Source organism: Anopheles stephensi, chromosome 3, assembly GCF_013141755.1.
Source record: "Anopheles stephensi strain Indian chromosome 3, UCI_ANSTEP_V1.0, whole genome shotgun sequence".
NCBI lineage: Eukaryota > Metazoa > Arthropoda > Insecta > Diptera > Culicidae > Anopheles > Anopheles stephensi.
In genome coordinates this window covers 33383720-33409972 of record NC_050203.1, presented here as the reverse complement: position 1 = coordinate 33409972, position 26253 = coordinate 33383720, and the positions used below count along the sequence as shown (strand labels likewise).

The following is a 26253-nucleotide window of genomic DNA, read 5'->3' as shown; positions in this document are numbered from 1 at the left end:
ACTTAACGAGAGACTCCACGTTACATATTTTTAATATTCGAAATTCATAAAAATGGATTTCAATCTTCCCTACCCTTTACCATCTTTCACCGTCCATACTATTACTAAACAAAACCAGGTAATTGCTTACTTTGGGCACCGCGTTGCCGCGAACCATATCAATTAGTGTAACAAAATCAAGGCCACGATTTCCCCTGCGCTTGCAAACTGCACGGTTCATTATTTGCTTTGGCCGAAAAAATGGTTGATTGTTTTGCGACGATAATCAAATCTAGACCGCCAGACACAGGTACCACCAAACAATTCCACCCCATTCTTGCGATAACGTAGATCGATTCTTTCGTACCGTGCCTTAGTATAATGATTGCAATTAGTGTACAGAAAACAGAGTCCATAGCTCGCAATGTAGTTCAACTGCTGCCGTGCAGTTCACACAGCGACTTCCCATAACATTGAACTCGACAAAAAAATGCTCCCGAAATAGCGTGCTCCGGAAATCAATTAAAGCTCCACAAGCGTTTCAGTTCGGTCTTATCTGGCGGGAAATGAAAAATGGCATATAACACACACTCTGGTGGAACACTAGAAAAAAAAAATGTTCACACTCACACACGATCCTCCTCCACCTAACTCCCCAACACGACACAAGGCACGATAATTATCTAATTGAGTTTCGAGGCGGCCGATTCTGCGCGCTGCTCGGGTGCTTGGTGAGAGAACACTTGCAATTTCCAATTTTCTTCACACCCCAACTGCCGTGCCCGATGTTAATCAGAAGCCAATTTGGCCATCGGGAAGGGGTTCGTCGCTATGGTAGAACATTTTGTGCACGTCTTAAGACCTTTTTTTCTTGGTTGCTCTTATGCGTGGAAACAGGCAAAACAGCTACCGCCAGTGTGCGTGCAAGCGTGTGCAATGCGGCTGGGGCGTGATTTTCCTGCGGACAATTGAAGCTCCATAGGTGGGAGTCGGGTGGGAGCTCCATGGGTGGGAGCTCGCCTGTTGATGTATAAAGCGATGCTGCACACCGTTGACGTTTTCATTTGGTTCATTTATCTCGGTGCCAGCGCGTGGTGTTGATCTGTATCTGTGGGGAGCTGGGAGATGTGAGGATCGATCGGTTGGAAAAGTTCCGGACTTTATGTGCGTTTCGTGTCGCTTATAGAGCGTGTTTGTCTTAAGAGATTTCTCTATGTGCCGTGCAGAGCAGAAAGCCCGAAGGACTCTCAACCGAACTGAAGTGATAAATATTGTGTAGCACAAAAAAAGCAAAATTTAAATGATTGCATTTACTGGCACCCTTTCACATCGGAAAGCCATTACCAAAGTGTTGATCCTCTCTCTCTAGTTGGTTCGTGTTGCAAAAAACACGCGGAAACATTAACGTGCATACAATACAAAAAACGGGTGCTTTTGTGTTCATTAAGCGGCGTACATTTGTTTGTGGTGCGGTGTAATCTTAATTGCTAAACGGGGCTACAACACATCCGTAAACGAACTCATCAACTTTTTCTGCTCACGAAAAGCGGGGCTGCCATTTGATTCGTAGTAAGATTGTTGCATAAATTGAGCTAGGAGAAAACAAAATCTCGCCTCCCAAAACATCAATTGGCAACGATCGTGTGGAGGAGTCTGAGAGAGAACCGAAAAAAAACGTAAACCTTCTACAAACCGGCAGTGGAAAAACGACAAGCAGCGAGAGAAAGAAGAACCGTGTATTAATCCAAACCAAACAAGAAGCGTCTATTGTTTGGGGCCGGAACGTTTTTCGCGATCGGATTGGGTGGATCACTTTGGTGGAACGCTTGGAACGTCGGAATTAGCTTCCTGACTTTGGCAAGAGGCTGTCGAAACTGTTGTGCTCTCGACGTTTGACTGCTACGCTACGCTACGAAGCGGGAAAGAGCTGAGCGTACTCGGGTAAGCGACGAACCCCCGAAACCCGCACCGAAACAGACAGAGGATGGCAGCTAGCATCATGTGGAAGTACACGGTTTTGTTGGTGGCGTTCGTGGTGTTTCTGTACAACGGCCACGAAACGTACGGTGTAAGTAGAAAAGCAAGCATCTCTTAAGATTGATTGAATTGGGAAGCTGGAAATGGGGAAAAACGAGAAACGGGAGACGGTTTATTTAATTTGTGAAATATCCATATCAAATGATGATTTAATTTTGGGGAAATATAGCTCAAATTTATGCTGCTTTACTAAGCCAAATCTACCTTTTTTGTTTGATGGGAACGGCCTGGCCGTATTGCTGAAATTTAGCGTTTACTATAAAGTCTTTTATAAAATATTTGCTTGGAATGAGAGACGCTTACTCATTTTTTAAGATTTTATTAAATAATATAATTTCATACTTTATTTATTCAAGTCTGAAATATTTCAAAAGTAAAACGACTAGATTAAACTAGATGACTATTTGCACCACGGTCAATACTTATAGCAACATACTTATGGCACTATTATGGCATGATAAATAAACGTGAAGTAAATTCTTTTCATCACCCTTTTTTAAGCTACTTATTAATATGCCTTAAGTTTTTACATACTAAAGCCTTCCATTTTTTTCACACACTTCCCACACAGTCAGGATAAACGATTGTACTATAAATCTGCCAATTATAAAATTAATAATACTTATAACAAAATTATGGCTAGTTAAATGAACCTAATATAAAACTTTCAGATAGCTCAATTCGTTTTGAATGCGTAAAAGCTATGAAACCACTAATATGAATTTCAAGTTTGTTTAAAAAATCATTAAAGCTCAGTTGAGTTAGAACTTCTTTCAATCCCAAATATATGTTTCAACAGCTCCACAAATATTGAACTAATATTTTACAGATTTAATAAAAAAATCAACTAAATAAAAAAAATCCCGGCCAGGTGGTGCCGGGCTTCACACGGCAGGACCGGGGTTCAAATCCCATCCGAACCGTTCCCCCCGTAGGTACGGGCTGACTACCCAACTACGTGGTAGCTTTAAGCCATATGGCCTTCAGGGGTCGTTAGGCCAAAGAAGGAGAAGAAAACAAATCCCAATTAAATATCAAATTCAAACCTAAATAATTCCCAGTACTAGGGGCAGCCCCGATGTAGATGTGACAGCGGCGCCAGTCTTCACACGGCAGAACCGGAGTTCAAATCTCATTGGGGCCGTTCCTCCATAGTGAGGAATGCCTATCCAACTATGCGGTAACAATTAGTCTAGTAAGCCAGATATGGCAGCCTTGGCTTACAGGGGTCGATAGGCCAAGAAAGAAGAACAAGAAGAATTTCCAGTAAAATGATCCAAATAAAGCATTTTTTAATAATTATTAAATTCTAAATCAAATTTTGCACTAAAGTACACTCAAAAAATTAATTTTATAGAAGTGTTAAAGAGTGCTTATAGTATAGAAAGCGACTGAAGATTTCAGTAAAACGAGTATATATCTAGAAAACAATTCTAAATTTTTTGCCATGCTAATCTAAGCATAGCCAAACTACATGACAAAATAAGTCCAATAAGTCTATAAAGTTCAGATATTACTCATACTTTTTCCTCTTTTTGCCACGTATGTGCCTGATGAAATTATCTACAGCAGTAATTTCTAAACCTGGGGCGAATAAATATTAGTGTCGTCTTATTACTTCACCCACCGTTGTATATCAATTCGGATATTGAGTCTTTGGCTGCATTTTTTAAAATTGGCTGCATTTATCTTCTATTTAACATTATTTTATCAACAAGCGTCACCGTAATCTTGCTTATCTAAACGCAATTAATTATTCACTTGCTCCACTGAGGAAGGATCTATTGCGCAGCGAGCCACTGTAACTTTTGGCAAACGCAACACTGCCAACAACAAAAAAATCAGTTCCATCCAAGCTCATCAGCGTCAGTGAGCTAATGAAACCGACTCACTCAAAACAAAGCCCCCCCCCATCCCCCCCACGGTGAATTAACATAACAATTCGGGCGCGCGGATTAGAATTTATAGCACAGCCACCGTGCTAGGCACCGCAGACAGACCGATGTATCTCGATGCTAATGATGATATAAAGAAACAATTTAAACACCATGATTTTAACCTCGCAGCCTGGGACAATGGTGGCATATCTTTGGGCGGTGATCACCGGACCGACCGGACTACATTAATTATTTTCACACCATCAGATCACGCGGTATGTCACGCAAGTTAAGGTACAATAAACATTACACTGGGCAATTTTGGAGGCGTATAGAAACATAACCTTTTGGCTGGTGTCCTTTAGCAGTTGTAACTGGCCACGAATTATCTTCCATGGGATGCTTCACTTTTACGAACGCTAATTATCGTGAAGGGTGAGAATCTTCAGCTGTGGTACCAAGGTTCAGGCCACATTTTCGCACACACGAATCTGGCGAGCCCGACCCAACCGGAATGAGCACTTCACGAGAATGACCTCGCGATCGTGCAACTAGTGTGACGACAGCCGGGAATCAGCTCGCGTACGGGATGAGCAGTTGCTGGTACGATCACGATCCTCGGCCCGTATCTGCATGACATAAGCTGCAGACAAACGTTGAAGAAGATCGGCAAAGCGACAGATCGTTTGTCTAGATCGTGCACTAATTTGTTTGCCCCATTAAAGACAATGTTACGGCTTCACAGGGCTTCCCCATAACCGGGGTTGGGATTGGGTTGATGTTTTCAAAACTCGCCTGCCGCCAATCTGCTCCAAAGTCTTTCGTTCCCAAAAAGTTCGGGAAGCGATCGATCGATCGATCGATGCAGTTATGGGGGCGATGAGAAATCGCCGATGATCGAAGAAAAACGATTGCCGAAGCGCTGTGCTGTGCTGGCGGCGCTAGGCAAACCGTATAATTGGTGGTTGATTGTAATTTGATTGGTTTGCCGATGATGAAAACTCTTTACTCTCACGTCGAATTGAATAATTGATCGACGAGGGGGGTTCAACGAAAGAGAAAAGAAAAAAAGCCAGGCGGAAGATCCTCGCTCATGGACATATGATGCACGGTGAAAGGGGTGGCGTAATGTTTGGCACATTTCATAATATTTTGATTTATGTTATTTAAATCTCTTCATTCGCTGGGGGTGCCTTATGTTTTAATGTTGCTGGTTTTCATTGTGTTTCCTTCTCCTTTCTTCTTTTTTTCAGCAAATCTTTGGATATGAGCCGAACGTTGACTATCCGGCGTACGATAAGATCCCGTCCGGGTTAACGTTCCGGTGTGCGGACCGACAGCCCGGCTACTATGCGGACATTGAGACGCGGTGCCAGGTGTGGCACTGGTGCTTACCGACCGGCTACATGTTTTCCTTCCTCTGCCCGAACGGAACCGTCTTCAACCAAGTATCGATCAGTTTCCACAAATAAAAGCATCGGGTTTCCCCTGCCAAGTATCACTCTAATGCCATTCATCTCTTATCGCACACAGGCGTACCGTGTTTGTGACTGGTGGACAAACGTCAACTGTCCGGAGTCGGAAGCAATGTACAGCATCAACGACGATCTGTATCGAGACGTGGAGGGTAATCTGATCGTTGGCTAGCCTTAGTATCACCCTAGAGTAGTTCAGCTGTTCCATCGTGCCGATCCTATTAGGGCGCAGTGCAGTTGAGGTAAGGTCGTCCCAAAAATGCATATGTGCATCGTCCCGATGCATCGTGAGATTCCCTGTTTTATGTTTCGTTTTATTTTTGTAAATATAATTTATACACTGTGAACAGAATGAATAAATGATTCTGATAAAAAAATCCACTCGCATTTCGTTTTATGTAGTTAAATTAAAAGTTGAAAATCTGATAAAGGTAAGCATAAATATGTGATAAAAAATACACAATCTTTATGATTTTCATCGTAATCTTTCAACTGAAAGTAAGTAGTTGAAAGATGAAGAAATAGTTCAAACGAACTAATTATAATTTATACATGCGTATAACTTAGTTTGATACTTTGAATTCTACTGTAGGAAGGCCTGCGAGAATATTTTCGAGAACTAATTTTAATTATAATCCTTGAAAATCAGCCCACATGAGTCATAATGTTACTACTTGGAGGGTTTTCGGGTGTCTAAAAGTCTCAAAGATTTTTTCATAACTTGACCATTCCCTATGTAATGATCTGGTGTTCTCGTGGTAGTTTGCACATGGCAGAAATGAAAATTGAATTTCATCAGGACTATTCTTTCGCACCAAGGAGTGAATATTTAGCTACGAGTCATGGAAGCCAGAAATAGTAATCCAAGACCGCTTGCGGCCAGAGAAGAAGGTGGCCAAACAGTATGAAGTTGAGTATAGCTTTAAAATCTAAAATTATTTTAAATTATTCAATTCAATATGTAGCAATACGGCCAGGCTGTTCTTTATGAATAAAAAAAAATCAATATGTGGTTGTATTACTTGTGTTGGAATGGTTGTCGGCCAGGCCGTATTTCATATCGGGTGTACTTCCCACTAACAAAATAATTCATGGATGTATGCTATTTGGGTGAGAGACATTTCCTTCTCCTGCCATTGAAATGCACCTTATCCCGGGTGAGCACGGTAGAGGATGGGGAGTTCCGCTGGTAAAGTGGGAATCGGGAGCGTCTTCAGGTTGTCGTCACGTGTTTTCGGGACGGGAGGCAGCGTTTGTGGTATTGACGCTTCGGGAATTTGATAACACCGTCCTCTGCGTCGCACTCCCTCGATGAAGCTTCGAATCTCCTAACCGTGTGTTCCGGATTGCGTTCCGCCGGCAGAATGTCTGGGTTCGAGGACCACAACAGCTTAGTTGAGCCATCGTTGTAGTAGACGTGTGTCTACTAAACACTCCGCCGGCAGCATGGCCGCCAATAGGTCCCTCAGGTCTCTCGAGTACTGCTTTCGCACCAGCTTAGGCCAAAAATGTGACTGGCGCACGTTGGAGTTGCTGGGACAAACAAGGAACAATAAACACATAGCACACTATATTAGGTTGGACAATCAATAGTGCGTACTACTACAGGGCAGGAAGTGGGAAGGAATCAGAGGGTGATTCCCAGCTCTTTGGCAAAGCCGGACATTATTTTCGTACCAAGGGCAGACTATCCAGCTTAAAACTAAGTCACAGAAGCTAGTAATGGCCAGCCTATAGCTTTTGAGGTTTTAGAGCCAAAGAAGGAGATAAAGGGTTGCGAAACGCTAATGTTCCGCTGTTGAGGTCAATCTGCTGAAAGCAAACGTTGCGGTTTGATAAAAAAATGTTGCTCTCATCACGATAGTTGACTTTGACGCCAGGCGTTGATACTCGGTTGTCTTCAACAGTATCACACTTTACGGCGGCCCTTTAGATATTTTCATCTTTAGAAGTTTGAACCTGTTAGGGCCGGGGATCGAATCCCATCCAGACGTGAGGTCCAGATAAGCTAGAAATGGTAGAACAAGTCCTCTAGATGTTGAAGAGGCACATAAGAAAAAGAAGAAGAAGAATAAACGTGATGCGTTATTTCCACATTTTTCGCTCGGAAATTAAACTAGTGGATTAAAAAATTAAATTTAATTTGCAGTTCCTTGACTGTTCTGGAACAAAAGGAAGGTTTTTGATAAATTGATAACGACGGAATAATTTATTATTGTAAAATAGAAACTATAAAAGCGATAAATAGTCAGTTCGTCCATCAATAAAAAACGGTCTCGATTAGTCTAGCTTTTACACCAAGTTTGTTGATTAGCCAGTGTGCTTGGTAGTCCTGGATGGAGTTGAAATCTTTGCGGAAAGACAACCATTTTTTAAATTATATTTCAATTGATAGTTACATGTTCTGATCATATGAAAACAATAGATATTTTGCATACCGAAAATATACTGCAAAACAACCGTTGAAATAGATATTATTTTTCAAACGAAAAGTTTTGATAACAGATCAAATCTGCCGTACACATGTATGTCAAGCACTGTAGTTTACGCACACAGATCGAGGAGTAGGAAACTTCGCTTCGCATTCGACGGCTGTCCTACCCCTCTGCCATTTTGACAGCAATAATAAATGTCAACAGTACAAAAAAGAGTTTGGAAAATCGCATCGCATCGCAGCGCAGAGAGAGTAATTAGAAATTTGCTAGGTTTTTTAGTTGTAATTTTTGTTACCACTCTTACCCGTACGCGTGTGAATGTGACCGGAATCGTACACAGGCAAAGGTTAGCGGCAATGTGCAGTAAATGCGTCTTAATCAATGCGCGCCCATCAGTGACCATTTACGTGTGGAAGTTTTGATGTTCCAGTTTTTTTTCTCCCTCCTGTGTGTGTACATGGTGTGTGCGAAGAAAGCGCAGTTATTTGTGTTGTTTTTTTCTGACCGCCAGCAAGCAGCAATTTGTGTGAATGAGTTGTCCGAGAACGAGGGTCAGTTGTGTGCAGCTATGGTACAAAAAATGGTTTCATTTTATGTAAAGCATCAAGAAATGGCATCGTCGTCGTTCAAATAGTGCTGCAGCTTGTTGTTAAGATTGATTGCGTTACGCTTCCCAAACGCATTAGAAAAGAGAACGAGTACGAACGGGCAAGAGAGCGAAGAAGAAAGAGAGCGTACGCAAGCAAGCAAAAAACGGGCAGGCGTGCGTGTGGTGGTGTGCACAGAGCGCAATGTTTATATCGTCATCTCGCTTGGGCCGATTGCGAAACCAACCCATGCCAGAGCGAGACAGCCAGCAAAGAACGCGCAAAGTGTGTGTGCGTGTGTCGAGTGTGTGGCAAATAGGAGCCTATAGAGAGAGATTTAGAAATTATTAGGACACAAGTTGAACGTGCCACAGTGCGCTGGTGAACTGAACACCGCGGCCGTGGCAAGAGTGTGTAAAAATTGGTGGTCAAATTAAATTGCCGTTAAAAGTGAACATCCCCACCGCAAATCGAACGTGGCAGTGGTGTGCCGTGGAAGGTGCGTATGAAGTGACGGTACGTGTGTTCGTTACACCGAGAGCGGTACAATACACACAGCGCCATTAATACCAGCCCGTTTTGCGATAAGCTCTGATAAGTGTGTGCAACGGAGGTGGCAAGCAAACCTGAACCTGGTAATATACGCGGAGGCTTCCAACTGATGCCTACCTGCCTGCCTAGCATCTATTGTGGCCGGGCGGAAAAGCGTTTTCCCTAGAAGGACAAACGAGAAAAGTGCTTATCGGAAGAGTGTGTAGTGAAGAGAGGGAGGGAATGAGTTGGGGGAAGAAATTTTCTTGTTTACAATTTATGACATTAGTTGGAAAAGCGAGAACATCGAAGCAAACTGTGGTGAGAGCAAAAGGAGAGAAAGTGAGTGAGAGCGCATGAGTTAGGTGTGCGTGAAAGAGATCGCACGAGTAGCGATTGCGCGGGTGCTTTTCTTTTGCTTTTGCTGGTGGAAATTAGACAGAGAAAGAGAGAGAGAGAGAAGGAGTTCTTCAAAAACTTGCCGCGTTGCATTGCGAGAGGAACGCATATAAAAGAGAGAGAGAGAGAGAGAGAGCGATCAGCACACCACCAACAAATATTTTTGTCTATAAACAGACAGCAGCATCCTTGGGGTGTTTTTTTCTGTATGCCGCCACACACAGTATCATTTCAAAATTTTCTTTTCGATTTGTTTTTATTCTCATTCTGATTTTCCTTCTCCACAGGGGGAGCATTTTCTTCGAATGTTGGTGGTAGTGGAAGAATTTTCCGAAACAAGTGAAAGTTGTGCTCCACCCCGCTTTGCCGACACCGCTGCCGGAAGCTGTTGATTCATCTCGGTCGTATCGGAATCCTTGCTGTGGCGGACAGGCTGTTGCTTACCGCAGCCAGCCAGTAGTAGTGCGTAGTGACCGGAATGTGTGGTGGACCAATTGGCAGTGAAAGAGTTAATTGGTGAGCAGGCATCACCGTCGTCATATATCGACCAGCCAAAAGGATTCTGTGTTTACTCAGTGCACAGTAAGGTCGATTGAAGCGTCAAGTTAACTGAGCCCAACATCTTTAAGTTATGAATATCGTTAAAACTGCGTGGAAAACAGGCAGAAAAATGTAGCCATACTAAGCACGAACCACTACTAAACTTTTTGACGGCAGTATCGGCTAGTTAGAAGAGGCGAATCTGGCAGTACGGCCAGACTGTTCTATAAGAATAAAAAAAGGCGAAAGTGATTTTCCACATGCTGTGTAGTGTCGGGATTGAAAGTAAAGTGCAACAACCACCCTGCATGCTGATGCGCGAAATACACACTCGCAAGTTGCAATATTTGAGTTGAGGAAAGTGAAAATAGACGACGACGACGACGACGGCGAAAAACAAAAACAAGATGTACCGCTGATTCCATCGACGGAAGTGGTGGTGAACTGTACGGATTTTGGGTGTAATTTTCTATGAATGTTTTATTTTCTGTTATACTCCGATCGAAAGTGCACTATCGAATCTAGTAGACGCTGAGCGTGTTGACAACCGAAAGTTTAGAGGACAACTCGTTTGTCCCCTGGTTTATGTTTACATTTCTGTGTGCGTGTGTGTGCGTTAATAACCATGGAAACACTGGCGGAAACGAGCCTGCCGGCAGGATTACGGCGCACGGTACCAAACTCCCTTATTCCTACCTCGCCCGATGGTGAACAGTCACCGCAAAACAGCAATCCCGGCTCGGTGCTGGCCAACATTATCGGTACGAGCCCGGGCGGTAGCAGCAGTGCGCACAACCTGCTCGAGGACCACTCACAATCATCGCAGGAAGATGGCAGTGGGAGTATGGTCAGTCCCGCTCCACATCCCGAACCGGAAGAAACGATCGAAAACATTGAGAAGGAGCTAAGCGAATCGTGCGTGGATACAGACTCACAGCCGGCACTGGATACCGGTCACGGGAAGCAGAAAACTACCGTATCACCGCGCAGCAGTGCCGCCGGCGCACAGGGAGCAGCGCCATCGACATCCTCCCCGACAACGTCAGCGACCGGTGGGAAGGGTGATGCTAACGGGCAGACGGCAAAGACGACGACGGCGACGACGGCGTCTGGCCCGGGTAGTGGATCGTCAGTGTCGAATGGTGGCAGCTTGCCGAAGGTGACACCGAGCGGTGGTAAACCGATGGCCATGCGTAACTTGGACCGCAAGATCAATAAGCCACGGAGGCGACCGAAACCCAAATCGATGGTAGCCTTTTATCAAAGTGAGGTGAGTTTTGATTAACTGTGGGGACAAAATCTAACCATGAGGTGTACAGGATGATGATCCTTGAAGGATGTTAATAAATGCGAAAGATAATCCTTTGGTTATCTTGTTAGATCCTCTTCTGGGAAAAGATTTATCAATCAAAATGCATGCGTTAAAGCATCCTTCATCTGCCAGAATTTCTGCTATTCCTTTATGGGGTCGGTGTGGCCAGATCCTTAAAGATTCCATCCGGCAAGGCTTGTAAGAATTACAGTGATCAACATTACATACCAAGTAATGAAGCATGATTGTCTCTCAAGTGCTCATGATCTGTCCCATGAATATGCTTTTATATCCTATTCTTTGGCCTGATACTAGAGAAGACCAGGCAAACATGTCAGGTGTTTAAAAAAATGGTAAAATATATATGGTACGATCGCTGCATATACCAGTTGGAGAAAAGAAGAAAAATCCTTACTAAAAACCTTTCGCTAGTTTATTTTGCAAAGGATCGGGCTAGATGTATTTATAGAATTACGTTTATTGTATCAGTTTAAACTTTCATGTTTAAACATTGATACCGGCCGGGCTAGCTCCTGATAACTTGTTTACTGGAATACAATTCAGTAAGTAAAGATGGCTTAAGATAGGCGATGCATGCAACCGCCTTGTGCCATTCAAGTGTGCCTGCATTAGTCATTAATCAGCCGTTTAAGTCATGATTTTGGACTCTCGTGACTCGTGCTCAGCGAGCTTTGGCTTTAAATCAATTTCTAATGCCTGATAAGTATGTTAGCCGAATATCATCGAGCTGCTTCCTAGATTTTATTTACGGGTGTTCCTTCCCATTTGGCTCTGCAACGTATGGCTAAAGGTTGGCAATCTTTGGCTTGAATTAACCACAACTGAATACTCTTTGTCCTGCATATGCGTTGAACCAGTCGCACTCGATATTTGAATCGTGAACTTGAATGGATCATGTTTTCCAAGTAAATCACTTGACTTAATTTTTGTCTCATGGACTTTACGACAAGTACTTCCAACTAATTTAACACCACAGTTTGCAGCGACAGTAAAGTGCGTAAGATTGCACTTATAGCTGTAATGTTTCACTTCCATAAATGGCCAATGGAGTTCACCATTAATCTCGAACAATCCACCTTTATTTCCCCTTATTGCAAGTACACGACGCTTCTTACGTTAAGCCACCCAAAATGGTAACCAGAACCTCCTAGTATCCATCATTCTCACACTCGACCGAATGTTCCACTGCGCAAGCCTTCCGACCGTCATCCCACCGGTGTCCTTCGGGGCAGCTCAGCAGCTCCACACATCCCCAGCGGCAGCCGTAGTATTTGCTGCAATCGCGTGGATGTGCCCAATAGCTAGCCTGCTGCTGGCCCGTAATGATCGGACAGTTGGGATGTATCTGCTGTTCCGGTTGAACGACAGCTGGCTTTTCACTCGAAACGGCCGGAGCAGCTGGTCCCGCCGCACCAGAACAGTCCACATTCTGCGGATAATCACACACGTTGATGGCGGTATTGAAGTACAAACCGGCGGGACAGACAATCTCGAACGCCGTTCCATGGTCACACTGGTAGTACTTAGTGCATTCCGTCCGATGACGGAACATGACCGGATAGTAGCCATTCTTGGTGGGACAGTTTGGATGGTTGCGGATCACATGCTTCGCTGCCTGGCAGATCGCACAAGAAGCCGAAGCTCCTCCACCGTGCGCACCTCCGTTGGAACCGGGAGCAGGTTCCGGGTTCTGCACGGGACCGGAACAATCCACATTGCGCGGATAGTCGCAAACGTTGATGCGTGTGTTGAAGTGTAGTCCCGCTGGGCACTGAATCAGGTAGGCGGTGCCATGATCGCACTGGAAGAACTGCGAGCAATCCTTGGCGTTCCGGAACATCACCGGATAGTAGCCGTTACTTCTCGGACAGTTCGCGTGCCGGGGGATGGCTTGCTTCGCCTGTCCGCAGATATTGCACGTTCGGTTTTGTCCTGCACCACTTGCTCGCGGGAACTCGTAATAATTATCGCTGGGCGGCACAACTCCATTCGGTGCTCCCCAATCGACGTTCGTGCAGCGTACTCTTGTGGCCGGTTCACAAACTTTCGTATCGTCGTTGAAGGCTAGTCCCTCGGAGCACAGGAACTCGTAGGCCGTACCGCGGTTGCACTCGTAGAACTTACCACAGTCATTGCGATCGCGGAAGTATTTCGGTGGTCCGCTGCGTGAACCCGACTGCTGAGCACAGTGCGAATGCGACTGGATCTGATTTCCGGTACGGTAGCCGCATTTGTTGCACGATTCTCGAAGGTCTGCGCTGGTGGACGCTAGGGTAGCCAACGCTAGTAGCAGTATTATGGACCAACCTGCGAAAGGACGAAGTATTATGGCGAAAGCCTTCCACAAGAACTGTGCCCCAAAGAAGGACTCTTACCTGGCATCATCTTGAGATGGTTTGCAATAGTGTGTTTGCTGGAGGATGTTCAGGAAGTAAGTGTTAGGTTTCGTTGCCGATCGTTTGCTTTTTATACAGAGCGGTTTTATTACAGCTGACTGCCAAGGTGACCTATCATCCCCTTCGGAAGTACTCTTAAGAGTTCGCTACCGGTGTAGGTGCTTTCACGTGTGCATTTTGAATCGATTGCTTTTCCTTTTGCAACCTGCGGCACGTGTTTCGGACGGCTTTGATCATCTAATCTTGCCTCCGATTGGCGGACTTAGCGGAGACAGCCCATCTCCTGTCGGCTGTTCAAGTACCTGCAGAAGAAGTCTTTCGACCGGTTGCCTGTCAGTTCATTCATATAAAGACTGCTTCCGATCAGCAGTGAACAATAGAACTCGAAAACACTTTGCTGCAAGCACATTTTGTTCGCCCGTCGTTACTCGGTCAGCAGATCATGGATTGTAAGGTTCCTTATTGTAACGTCGCGTAATGCATAACGTAATTCGTTGCAAATCTGCGTCTTTTACAGTATCAGCTTTACTCCCACTGTTGCTACTATCGTTGGCCTGCGTTCCTTCGTCAACGGTGGCCAATAAGGTGGAAACCCGAGCCACTGCCCCGAACTGGCTGTCGGTAGTGCCAAATCATTGGATGTGCGCTGGGGATCGTGCGCCGGTTTACTTCGTCCACGACACGGACTGCTCCCGGTACTATGAGTGTGTCTGCGAGGATGCGTACGAGTACGCATGCGAGAAAGGGCTACGCTTTAACGCGCAAACGTTGCGCTGCGATCAACCGAGCCATGTAAGCTGTCCGGGTGGGTCGGGCGATCCTTCCATCGTTCAGCCTTCCGTCAGTACGGATGGTCCGGTTGCTGATCCGGCTGAAGATCCGCGCTGCCCATCGAAGCAAGCGAACCAGTACTGGGCCGACGAGAGCAACTGTTCGAAGTACTATCAGTGTGTCCGCGGGCAGGTTGTGGAGCTGACCTGTCCCGAATCGCTGGTGTGGGATAATGCGGCGAAGAAGTGTAGTGTGCCGAACCCGAACAAATGCTGTGCGCCCGTACCGGCGGCCCCGGTTCTGGAGGAGGAAGAATCTTTGGGCCTGTGGGGTCGAATCCAATCTTGGATGGGCTAATCCGTTGGGGACGCGTGCAATAAAAGCCAAGACTAAGTAATGAAGCGTAAATTCTGCTGGGGGGTTTGAGCTGTGAAATAGGTGGTACATTCGGTGTTCGGAAGCAAACGAGAAAATGGTACTTGAACCGGTTAAACCTAAAGTTACCACTTTTTGTTTGTCCTGCCCCTTACCCACCCCCCTGGTGAGTGAGGCTTATCTGGTTTGCAATGTATACACACTGGTACTTGAGTGTGAGGACACTCACTCGCAGCACAAACCACAAATCTTCCTATCTAACCCACAGTAGAATTAGCAGGCTTCAGCAATGACCGACTGCCTGGCGCTGCTATCAGATTGTGACAGATTATTTGCGTATCAGTTTCATTCTTCCGGGAGATATTGATGGTTGTGCTGCAATTGCAATTATTTTGTACATAAGTTTGACTCCTTGGCAATCACCGAAAACTTTCCCAATTTTCCAACTCTTTTCTTGATCTAGAAACCCATCAGGAAACTTAAGACAGGACTGGCGGGTCTCTACAGATAATACAAACATGATAATCATCAAGGATTGATGAATGGTCCCCGCAGTATTGAGGACTGACTTTCCTTCTATCCTTCTATCCTGGTGTGGTATCATTAAGACGATTTAGGGCGATCCGGTGGTCGAGGCGATAACGGCGCCGCTCTTCACAAGGCCAGGGCCGGGGTTCATATCCCATCCAGACCGGTTCCCCCTGTACGTAGGGCTGACTACTTTTGTTGCAAATATAACAGGCAACAATCCGCGAGAATAAATGAACTTAGACGCCTTCTCTACATCCGTGAATAAGTGTATTCTTTTTGTAATTTTTAGTTACACTTTTAGCAGATAAAAAACTTAACGTCTTCCTTCTCTCGCTTTATGGTTGTTACTGCCGTGTGTAACGCGGTAATTCGCCCTTTCCCTTCGCTCTCTTTCTCCGGCTCTCTCTGGCTAGGTTTTTTTTCTCTTCGGCTGCGCTCGTGGCTCATCCTTAAGTGGCTGCGTACTTCCGCGGTCGGCTGTCATCGCACTTGACGTTGACGTTGTATTTTGTCAACAACTTTGCTACGGGTAAAACTAAGTCACAGAATGCCAGAAATGTGGCCAGGCCGCGAAACCTCTCCTAGGTTGTAGTACCAATTAGAGGAAGGAAGTTATCCAGAAGTGGGCAGGCATGACCTAAGAGAGGCCGTTAGGCGAAAAAGTAAAAGAAAATTCAAAGGAAAGGTCTGTGCGTTCAAGAAAATCCCTTCATTCATTATGTTTATGTGTGTCAGGAGCAATTGTTTTCGAAAAACCGTTTAGATATATTTAAATCATTTATTAGCGTCCTATCAAACACAATCCACAAGTCCACAAAGAATACTGGTAGGTCTTACACTTCCAAACAATCGATCGGTGGAGATGTATCACGCGTTCGGTGCCGGTGGTATGATTGGGCAGGTGCATTGCGAGTTGGCAAAAGTGTCACACCGCTTCTGCAGATCGTTCCAGTACAAACCTGCCGGACATTGGAAGTGCTGTACGCAGTTTTCTTGGCAACCCATATACTTGGAACAGTCGGTGCTGTCCGGATAGTAGTTGGGTTGTGCGGACCCCGGCGGTGGACAGTTGGGGTTCGTCGTAGTGGTCACCTGCCATGCGGAAGTTGTGGTAGTATAGGAATCTGGAGTTGTATCGGGATGCCATGTTGTTGTTGTATCGTCCCATGATGTACCCACCGTAGTTGTTGGATTATTCGTTGTACTAGTTTGTTCCGCAGTGGTACCGGCCGATGATGGACCCTCCGTAGTTGTTGGATTATTCGTTGTACTAGTTTGTTCCGCAGTGGTACCGGCCGATGATGGACCCTCCGTAGTTGTTGGATTGTGCGTTGTGCCAGGTTGTTGTGTTGTGGTTGTTAAATCTCCCGTCACTGGTGGAGTACTAGCGGGGTGCGTTGTGCTTGTTGCTGGAGTAGTCCCCGTTGCGGTAGTAGTGGTAGCTACCGGCGTTGGGGTAGGATTCGTTGGAGTGACCGGCGATTGACCTTCGCATTGCGCTATTGCAGGATAATCGCAAACGTTGATTCTGCTATTAAAGTGCAGCCCTGCCGGACACTCGAACTCCCAAGCATCTCTCCCTTTACACTCGTAGAATCGGCTGCAGTTGGTCGGATGCACCAAGTACACTGGGATGTTTCCTTGAGGGGTGGTACAATCCGGATGGTTCGGAATTCGGTCGCCCGGTTCTGCCAGAATGCTGGCAATCAGCACAAGTCCCAGTGCTGGATACTTCAAGAGATTTACTGAAGAAGAAAGTACAAATAGCACACAATTTATCACCTCCCATCTTCTAACACACACACACACGCATAACAATAGTTTCGAACGATTCAACCACTATGGACACTAACCGATCATGGTGCAGACTAGTGGGACGGTATCACGGTATTAGACACGAACTCAGCGAACTGCTGTTCTGATACTACAGCCGATCGGCGAGAGCATAGATTTTTATAGTTCTCGCGCCTCACAGCCCATACACAATCGATTCCCTATCTCGAGTGGTGCGAACTCCACGCTTTAGGCAAACAATTTTCAGGGTAATCTGATTGCTTATCGACGGGGATTCCTCCAGCATGACGAAAGGATATACACTGCACTCTGGAGCACGCAACGCTCTACGATGCTGGCAAATGTCGCATCTGTTCGCACGGAACGCGTTTCGGTTATGCCGGTTGCATTATTATGCGTAGGAACCCTCGATGCGTCTTATCGGTTACGGTTCGCAATAGATCAGCCAATTGTCCACTTGAGCGAAGTAGTAAGCGAAAGGCTAAAGCTTTGTTAGGTTAGTGAGTGATTGTTTTATGATGGGTGGATGGCGGAGATTTTTCTGCTGAAGTGTGCAACTGGGGCACACCGAGATGATCAAGCTAATCCTAGCTTGGTCCTGCCCACCGTGACGTCACCCTCCACAAACCGCATTCAGATAAGAACGACTCAATCATCACATAACCTTCGCCATAAGTACCTACACTCCCGTGTCGTGTGCTACATTGTACCGTGAAAAGCTTTGACGCCTGTACGCCTTCGTCCTTCCCTTTCGCAGATAAGTGACAACAAAATCGGCATTAAGCTGTGTATAAAGAAAGCATCTGATGCAATAGTACAACCAAAGAAACCGATCCGCAAGCGTGCCCGCAAACCCAAGAGCCTTAACGAGGATAGCTCAGACGAGACGACGTCACCGGAGAAGCGAAACCGGCGGAACGAGAAGCCGCGAAAAACGAACAACAACACCGAGAAGCGAAGTGCCGAGCAGGTGTACCAGCAGCCGAAGGTGCAGAGCATATGGGTGAACGGCATGCCCGATTCGGTGCTGTATACGGTGAGTGAAAAGACGACTCGATTGAGTCGGTCGAGTCTGCAGAGATCGAGCGTTTCAAACGTTGTTTTCCTTTCTATTCTACCATCCATTCTAGATCTTTAAAAAAGTCGTCCAGGAGGAGGGAAGCCTACCGACGCTGGTTCGCCTGTCGGAAGTTTGTGCGAGCTGGAACAAAATGTCACAGAACACATCACTATGGCGAACGGTCGATCTTGGCATGTGGACGAAGGATCGGTTTAAGACGGAGCCCCAGCTAAAATGGTTCATCGAGAACCGGCTGAAGCAAGCGACCGAATTGGGATTGGGTAAGTGAGCAGGCGCTGCTAGACACAGGGACAGCACCCCAACCCTTACTCTTGTCCATCGGGCCTTGTCTCGTCCACAGCAAACTGGAAGGTAACGAATGTGCAATGCGTGCTGGAAAAGCTGCTCGAGGCAGCGCCAGGGCTGACCAGCATAACACTCACCGGCTGGAAATCGCTCTCCTCCGACCATCTGCTGTATCTAGTGCAAAACTTTAAACACCTTCACAGTCTCGATCTCAGCTCGATCAATGTAAGATTCGGGGTCGGGGAGGGTTTGCTTCTTTGAAGCTGAGCTTTTTTGAACGACCTTTTTTTTTTTGCTCGCTTTCCCCAGGCTGAAATGAACGCCAATAAAACGGCCGTTGGCCAATCGTCCTTGTGCAATGCCATCACGGAAATGGGAGGCCGGCTTACCCATCTATACCTGGCCCACAATCGGCTCTGTGGTATTCCGCAAATTGTGAAAGCACTAGCGGTAAGTGTGTCAAGTGTGGTGACTAACGTGTGTGTGTGTGCTTCAACTATTTCCCGAGTAAGTGCTACTGCTTACTAATAACGTTCGCCCTGTTGCTTTCACCTTAGACACACTGTCCGAATTTGGTGCTGCTGGATCTGTCCAACGTGAACACGATTGCCATATCGCACGGTATACTGCATATCGAGCAGCTGCAGCACGGCTGCCAGAAGCTGAAGGTACTCCGGATAACGAACTCACACATCAACCTTAGCACGGCCTCGTTACAGGAGCAGGTGGGTGCAGTGCCGCAAGGGCATAACGAATCAACCATACTTATCAAAAAATTGTTCTCTGCTCGCTCCTAGATGGAATCACCCGGTTTCCCCGAACTAGAGGAGCTTTCCGTCGCCTCCCTAGCGGACGAAGCGCGCATGTTTAACGACGAGTTTCTGCAGCGCATCCTTAAAACCAGTACAAAGCTGACGCTCCTAGACGTGCGCGGTTGCGCCCGCCTAACGCACGACAGTCTCATCCGGTTGCCGACGTGGGATTTGAAGCATCTCTTCCTATCCGGCTGTTCGATCAACCGCGACCTGGGGTGGGTAGTATGAACTAATAATGGTGGAAAGAAAACAAAATCTATTTCGCTTAATGCATCATTTTCTCGCCTTCCTTTTGCAGTGCTGGTCTGGAGCTGATTGCGTCGAAATGGGCGCACAGTTTGATCGAGTTCGATCTGGCGTGGGCTAGCGCTACCAAACCGCTGGACGATGCATTGAAAGCCCTCGCGGACAAGGGTTCCGAATCGCCATTGAAGTGAGTTGGTGTTGCGTGAACGGCTCCTTGCATATCCTTTTAGATGGTGTACTGGTTAATGACAAAAAACACGTTCCTTTCTGCTCCTTCGCAGGTACCTCAACCTCTGCGGATCATCGGTTTCATTGGAAGCGGTAAAGGAGGTACTAGCGAACTGTCCACACATTAACGCCATCAATCTCTCCTCGTGCCGGGGGTTACCGCGCGGCGTCAAGCGATTACTGCAGGGCGCACAGGAAATTGCGGAACTGCGAGAAAACCTGGGCGTCACGCTAAAGGGCGCACCGTCGCAATCTGCCTCCTCTCCAACCGATACCTAAGCGTCCTTCTAACCCTACATTCGCCTCCACGTGCTGTGTGATACGTGCACGGTCATCTTGAAGCGGCAATAATGATGATGGTGGTGGTGGTGATGATGAACCTCGCTCGTAATGTGCGTGATATGGTGGAGGATTTTTAAAACACATTAGCCAAACTTCCCAGTTGACGTGGCATTAGCAGCGAGGCAGCATCAAGAAGCGGAAGGAAAGGCAGCAGCTAAGGTACAAGCAGCAGCAATAGTAATAGTACCTTCCCCGGTTCCCCGGTTGTCTATCGTTTCCGGTGTGACAACCGCATTGTTGGCATTTGATAGCGCAACTTCACGCTGGGCAACCGCCACGTGTGCACCATTTGTTTGTAATTTGTTTTTTTTTTAGCTGTGAATAGTCGGCGCACTCTTAGGAATACGGTACAATTCCAGGTACCCGTGGTTTCTTTTATTATTTTACATTTATTGCTTCTCGTCAAGAGAAGAGTAGGAAGGACAAATTGTCAACCATCGTTCCCGTAAATTAGCCAACCAAGAGACAAAAGTTACAAATTCGCGTGCGCTTACTATTATTGCACACACAACCTTAACCCCAGTAGCCGCATATGCCGTATCGTTGTTGGTGGGTGGACTGTTTCAGCTCCCGCAAACCGATGTACCTTTTTCGGGCCAGTTTTTCGATTCTGTGAGCCTGTTCACACCATATTCTCCCAGCGAAATTGTACGCTCAAAAACGATCTCAACCAACGTTTCGTTTCATTGTTTGATTGTTGTTTTATCTCTTTGTGTTTGAAATGATGGTTTAAACGCGCAATCTGTGTTATACACACTAGGCTTCTGTTTAATGGACACCAGGCACGAAGCAAGCGAATTCGAAAACGAACGTTACACAGATATCGGGGGGGAGCGATATCGCTGGACTTATATAGCTGGATCTATTGCCGATTTCGCTCCTTTCATCCAGTGCTGCGCATTTTTGATCGCTTGCTTTACGCAGCTTGTTGCGGGCGATCAATCTCCTTCACGAAGTGTTCCTCCCCATCGGTACCTTTATTTTCGGTATGTTGTTCTACGATCTCTTATCTAAATTCCAATCGGTCTGTTCTATAAACCAACAATATCTGTCTAAGAATCTCGGTACAAAATTTTTTTTTTCGTTAAATTTATTATCTTTGTTATTAAAATTAGTAATTGTTTTATTAAATACTTACAGTGAGACCTCCCAAAGATGGAGAAACCGTAGAGAGATGACTGGGCAACAGTTTTGCACTAGTAGCTTGAATCGGTCTATTTAAAGTGTTGGAAACTTTGGGAGGGCTCCCAACGATCTGTCAGTTAGAAAGCAAAGAACACAAGAAACAAGAGACAAGAAAGATCGGAAAAAGGGAGGTCGGGCCTACCCGACGGGAATCAGCAGGACCAGTCAAGAACCGAAGTTAAAACAGAAGTGTACTAATTTTTTGATCTCTGCTATTAAAGATTTCTAAAGAATTCAACCGCGTTTCAACATAAAGTTTTCCACATCTCATCACAGTAGGGTCGGTCCTCAATGGAAATTTTTCTTCTTCTTCTTCTTACCTGGCACTACAACCTCGAAGAGGTCTGTGACTTGATTGTACCCCGTAGCATAGTAGTCATACCTTCTCGTACGGTGAGGCGGTCTGGATAGGATTTGAACCCCAGTCCTGCTGTGTGAAGAGCGGCGCCGTTATCGACACGCCCCGCGAATGGAAATTACTCTCGAGAATTTTCTCTTCTTCTTCTTCTTACCTGCCATTTCTGGCTTACTGGACTTAATGATGCCACGTAGTTCGATAGTCAATTCTCACTACGGAGGGAACGGTCCGGATGGGAATTGAACTCCGGTCCTGCCGTGTGAAGTCCGGTGCCGTAGCCGCTTTTACCATCGGACCGAGTTGGAGGAATGTTTGAAATGAATAGTGGAATATTACAAGTCCGCTGTGGATGTTTGCAATCGTACAATGGAATCTTGAAAACAATTAGGGACAATTTGCAATGCGACTGTGGAGAGTTTTTAAAAAAGCTGTGGATTAAGGAAGTGGTAATTGAATCAACATTTTGCTCGTGAAACGAGTTAAAATTTGAAGGACAAGTTCATGTAAAAACAGCAATCCAATGGCACCCTGTATGAGCGGCTTCGGTTGAAGGACACAGTTCTTCCAAAACTAGATGAAGGACATGTATGTATTTTAGAGCAATTTATCATCGTTTGAAGGTTCAACTCTCGGGGAGGTTTCACTGCAATTTCCTTGTTCTCTATCTCTTCTGTGGTTTGTTTTATCAACGAACGTGAGGTACAAATAATTTAAATGCCTATTTCTAAACCTAACCATTCCTGATCAAGTGGTGCCAATAAGATACTTTTATACCCCCGTTTTTACCTTCCCGCGATTTTAATTGCTTCAAACAATGTGCAAATAACCAGGTACGTGTTTTTTAATTTATCTTAAAATTTTACGCACACTTCGTGAAGGGATGGTTGAATCGCTTGCCGGACGAGAGGATTAAAATTTAGCTTTTAAGTAACACAATGTTTGCAATACCTATAGTTGGTCCTTGAGTGCGTAGTTAATGCCCACACGACGCTACAAACGCATCTGGTTTCGTTAGGCTTGCCTATATCCGTTAACATACTTGCGGTGCGATTGTGGGGATGTTTTTACAAGAAAATCGTTTTGTAAACTAATGTAAGTAAAATTTAACCTCCAGTAATCGAAACGGGGGGAGGAGACCATAGAGGGATAAAGAAGAACGCACCACATTGAAGCGGATGGCGCGACCAAATCGAAAGCTCCTCAGTATGTGACCGTTGACGTAGAAGTGAGCTTTATAGTAGTGGAAAATGTATTTAAAATATGTTTATATGCTTTCTGAAGACATCTTACAAAATGTGTTTTTAAGGATAAAACCTCAGAGAATTCTTTTAATTCTTGTACTTTGTTTTACAGGGTTTCTCAGGCTAATTCAACATTGTAACGCTATATGTCAACAGCATCAAACGCTGATCCGGAATCGTATATGCCTCGTTAACCCTTCTCAACACAGGAAAACAAACATTCAACGCCGTAAAATTCTAAGCTTGCAATGGCAAATTCCTAGTTGACGGAGCTATATTTGAAACAATGTTTATATGCTATACTTGGTTTCGCAATCTCTCCCTCTCTCCTTGGCCTAAAGACCCCTGAAGGTAATGGTAGCCATTTCTGGCTTGCTAAACTTAATGCTACCACGGAGTTGGGTAGTCAGTTCACGCTATGGGGGAAAGGTCCGGATGAGATTTAAACCCCGGTCTTGTCGTGTAAAGACCGACGCCGTTGTCGCCTCTACCATCGGGCCATTTTAAAATTCCCGTATCATGTCAACCGATTCTAATGAATTGGAGTAGTCCGGTTGCCGAGGTGATTGCGGCACCGGTCTTCACACTGCGAGACTGGAGATGGAATCCCTTCCAGACCGCTTCCCTGTACGCAAGGCTGTGAATATTCAGCTACGGCAAACAAAAATCAAGTCGAAGAACGAAATGGCAGGAATAGACTTTTTTTTTCATTTATTTATAGAGGTTTTGAATTGAAGAGGGTTTGAATGAGTCTTAAAGACTTCATTCGCCTCTTTCCGGTATGAAGGTTACATGGCTATTGTGGTTATGGCTAGCTAGTAACTAAGGACTATTCCAAGTGTGGCTCATAAAATAACTATTGCGGATTAAAACTAAATTTCTCTATAAAGGTTGCTGATGTGTGAAAATCGAATAAGGCGGTTTTGTTGCTGTTTGTCGGGTGAGAGAATGGTGGCTATGTCGCTATCTAGTTGGCAGGTGTTTCGGTGTACAGTGTAACCATAGCAATCGGCGAGAATGTGGCGGACCGTGATGTCAACGCCACAGAAGCTGCAGAGTGGAGGGCTGGATTTTTCGAGGAGTTAGGAGTGGGTCAGGCGGGTGTTTCCGATGCGGAGGCGGGATAGGACTCGTTGGTGTTGCGGCTGGAATCAGGATCATCCCATGGTGCTGTGTTGTGTTTGGTAGTACGGAGTTTCGTGGAGAGGTCTAGGTTGTACCAGGTGGTGTTCCAATGTTGAGCGATTGCAGTGTTGATGAAGCGGATGGCGTCTCGGCGAGATAGGGAGTCGTGTGGTTCAGTTTGACGGAGCCGACCTCTGTTGGCCAGTCGGTCGGTTTTCTCGTTTCCTTGGATTCCGGAATGACCCGGAATCCAACAGAAGACTATTGCGGGAGATGAAGGGATGTCATCTAGGCAGGCCCAGACTTTTCGAGGTTGTGGTGCCAAAGAAAAAGAAGAAGACTAAGATTGTTTTTTGGAAAAGCATTAAAATAACTCAACATAAACAAAGAACAACAGACTTATCCTTGAAAATTGATTGAAATTTTAAAATTAAAATCATAATTCATTATCGAGTCAACGGTTTACAATTTAAATATTTAACAGAATCACATCGAAACATGCTGCTTGATAGGTCATTTTCATTTTTTTATAGGCATTTTCCCATGTCGAGTTGGGGCTTTACGGAGTTGAATGTTTGTTTTCCTGCATATATGAATTGCTTATATGATGTCGGATTAGCGTTCTATGCTGTTGCCATGCAGCGTTACAATGCTGAACTGACCTGAGAAACCCTGTAATTGTTACCGATCACTCATGTCGAATTTTTGAATGAAGTTGAATTGTGATTTAACGCCAGAAATTTAGCCATCAAAACGTAAACTTGTAAGACATTTTAAATCCTGGAACATCATTTTATGGTTTTATCTCAAGTACTATTACTAAAATCTCTCACTACTAAAACCGCTGTCAGCAGGTTCGAAAATTTACCACCAGGGGCGCGCTGCAATAGAAACTGTTACGGGCGCGATCAGCTTCCATGTGGTGCTTTCTTTGCCGTTGTTATTACAAAGTCATTGTAGTATTCAGCAGCAGCAAATGCAAAAAGGGGCACAAAATGATCAAAACGGTTTTGTGTAGCGTATAGAAACGAAGAAAGCTATGTAGGGAATGGTAAGGGAGAGAAAAACTGTTGCAAGAGCAGAACAAAAGCAAAACAAATTTATATCTCGCCTTTTCCAACATGGCAGCGCAGTGGTGCAGAGCGTGAAACAGTGGAACAAAAATACCAGAACATACCAGAAGTGAAAAGCCAAATCATGGTGAAGGTGAGAAAGCATCGCGAGTGGCGCGCATACTTCCTTTTTTCGTACAAAATCCCACCACGATTCTTGAGAATGGCCACCGGAAACTGTGTGCGTGTGTGTGTGTGCGCGCGCAATATAAAATGACAAAAATACGTAGGAAACAAACAAACCCAAGCTAGTGTAGAGTGTAGTTAAACCTTTTTTCTTAACCATTTCCCCTTGTTCCCTTCGTCCCCCGGATTGTGCCCGATTTTCCTCCGACCGGAGTCAACGTTTTTACAAAAAGAAGCAAGGTTCGCACTCCGCCGTCGTTAACGTTGTAATTTATTTTGTTGGCTGCGTAGGTATGGCGGCAATAATCTAACTGCTAAGGTAGCTCGTAAGTGCACTAAAAGCTAAGCGAAATCAAACAAACCACAAATAAGCAAGAGGATCAACATTTTCTTTGTTAAGTAGTGTGTTTCTTGTTGCAGAACCGAAGGGGGAATAAGAATGGAAAAGGAAAGGAATGTTGTTGAAAAAGAACAAGCGGGGGAAAACACACACACACAAACACATACACATGTTGGCAAGTACTTGGAGGAAAGTGCGAAAAGAAAGTGTGTGTGTGTGCAAATAAAAAAGGGAAAACATTCAAAAGGACACAACCAAAATTGTTAATATCGAATGAATCCGATCGGAAAACAGAGAACAAAAAATACAAGTTAGTTTTCTACAATCCAACCCCAAGCCGATGTGACCCCCGATGGTAGGAAAAACACGAAACCAGCTAATGTAAGCAAACAAACAAAATGCCCACTTGTAAAGTGTGCGTGTGTGCGTGAACGCGTGTGTGTGTTTGATTGCACTTCGAATATAAAAAAAAACAAAGCAAAGCGGAACCAAGTGCAACAAGGAATGGTGGAAACAAGAGTTAGAAGTAAAACAGAGCGCGATGAAAAAATTATATTATATTATATTATTATTATGATAATTATTAGTATAGTTTTCGTTTAGACTTATTGGAAAAAAATATATTATTGAATAAATGTGTTTTATACAAAGCGAAACCCACGGATGAGGAACCGAACCGTCGACCGCAGACTCGGCTCGTTCCAACCCA

General features: G+C 45.2%; 5 protein-coding genes across 13 annotated transcripts; 3 read left to right on the top strand and 2 right to left on the bottom strand.

The window, feature by feature from the left end:
- Nucleotides 1-1043: 1043 nt before the first annotated feature.
- LOC118509595 (U-scoloptoxin(01)-Er1a-like) lies at nt 1044-5732 on the top strand. Its single transcript, XM_036050377.1, has 3 exons — nt 1044-2047; nt 5147-5341; nt 5427-5732. The coding sequence occupies exons 1-3, from the start codon at nt 1964-1966 to the stop codon at nt 5538-5540; spliced, it is 393 nt and encodes a 130-aa protein (XP_035906270.1). The 5' UTR covers nt 1044-1963; the 3' UTR covers nt 5541-5732.
- A 2263-nt stretch (nt 5733-7995) lies between these two features.
- LOC118509590 (F-box/LRR-repeat protein 6) lies at nt 7996-26200 on the top strand. Of its 8 annotated transcripts, XR_004905895.1 has the most exons (11): nt 8012-8149; nt 9608-11130; nt 17818-18096; nt 18191-18401; nt 18482-18651; nt 18736-18876; nt 18984-19151; nt 19224-19456; nt 19540-19674; nt 19769-20216; nt 21198-26200. XR_004905895.1 is itself a non-coding variant. In XM_036050367.1 (10 exons), exons 2-10 carry the CDS (start codon nt 10486-10488, stop codon nt 19992-19994), a joined length of 2208 nt encoding a protein of 735 aa, XP_035906260.1. In that variant the 5' UTR covers nt 7996-8054; nt 9608-10485; the 3' UTR covers nt 19995-26200. The 8 variants fall into 8 exon arrangements, 7 of the variants coding, with proteins under 7 accessions (XP_035906260.1, XP_035906257.1, XP_035906256.1 ...); XM_036050367.1 differs by having other exon boundaries at nt 7996-8054; nt 19769-26200; XM_036050364.1 differs by having other exon boundaries at nt 8006-8354; nt 19769-26200.
- Nucleotides 12251-13728, bottom strand: LOC118509591 (protein obstructor-E-like). The gene is made up of 2 exons (XM_036050371.1): nt 13569-13728; nt 12251-13500 (listed from the first exon to the last, which is right to left on the bottom strand). Exons 1-2 carry the CDS (start codon nt 13576-13578, stop codon nt 12341-12343), a joined length of 1170 nt encoding a protein of 389 aa, XP_035906264.1. The 5' UTR covers nt 13579-13728; the 3' UTR covers nt 12251-12340.
- Nucleotides 13878-14763, top strand: LOC118509594 (protein obstructor-E-like). 2 transcript variants are annotated; one of them, XM_036050376.1, is made up of 2 exons: nt 13878-14038; nt 14107-14763. In XM_036050376.1, the coding sequence occupies exons 1-2, from the start codon at nt 14032-14034 to the stop codon at nt 14715-14717; spliced, it is 618 nt and encodes a 205-aa protein (XP_035906269.1). In that variant the 5' UTR covers nt 13878-14031; the 3' UTR covers nt 14718-14763. The 2 variants fall into 2 exon arrangements, with proteins under 2 accessions (XP_035906269.1, XP_035906267.1); XM_036050374.1 differs by having other exon boundaries at nt 13946-14053.
- LOC118509592 (probable chitinase 10) lies at nt 16011-17422 on the bottom strand. Its single transcript, XM_036050372.1, has 2 exons — nt 17120-17422; nt 16011-17011 (listed from the first exon to the last, which is right to left on the bottom strand). Exons 1-2 carry the CDS (start codon nt 17124-17126, stop codon nt 16134-16136), a joined length of 885 nt encoding a protein of 294 aa, XP_035906265.1. The 5' UTR covers nt 17127-17422; the 3' UTR covers nt 16011-16133.
- Nucleotides 26201-26253: the final 53 nt, after the last annotated feature.

Bases quoted from the DNA above. Each gene is read 5' to 3' on its own strand.
- LOC118509594 (XM_036050374.1), top strand. From the start codon at position 14,032: ATGGATTGTAAGGTTCCTTATT. The intron at 14,054-14,106 runs GTAACGTCGCGT...CGTCTTTTACAG, and splicing joins GGATTGTAAGGTTCCTTATT to TATCAGCTTTACTCCCACTG.
- LOC118509595 (XM_036050377.1), top strand. From the start codon at position 1,964: ATGGCAGCTAGCATCATGTGGAAGTACACGGTTTTGTTGGTGGCGTTC. The intron at 2,048-5,146 runs GTAAGTAGAAAA...TCTTTTTTTCAG, and splicing joins ACGGCCACGAAACGTACGGT to CAAATCTTTGGATATGAGCC. The intron at 5,342-5,426 runs GTATCGATCAGT...TATCGCACACAG, and splicing joins ACGGAACCGTCTTCAACCAA to GCGTACCGTGTTTGTGACTG.
- LOC118509590 (XM_036050367.1), top strand. From the start codon at position 10,486: ATGGAAACACTGGCGGAAACGAGCCTGCCGGCAGGATTACGGCGCACG. The intron at 11,131-17,817 runs GTGAGTTTTGAT...TCCCTTTCGCAG, and splicing joins TAGCCTTTTATCAAAGTGAG to ATAAGTGACAACAAAATCGG. The intron at 18,877-18,983 runs GTAAGTGTGTCA...CTTTCACCTTAG, and splicing joins AAATTGTGAAAGCACTAGCG to ACACACTGTCCGAATTTGGT.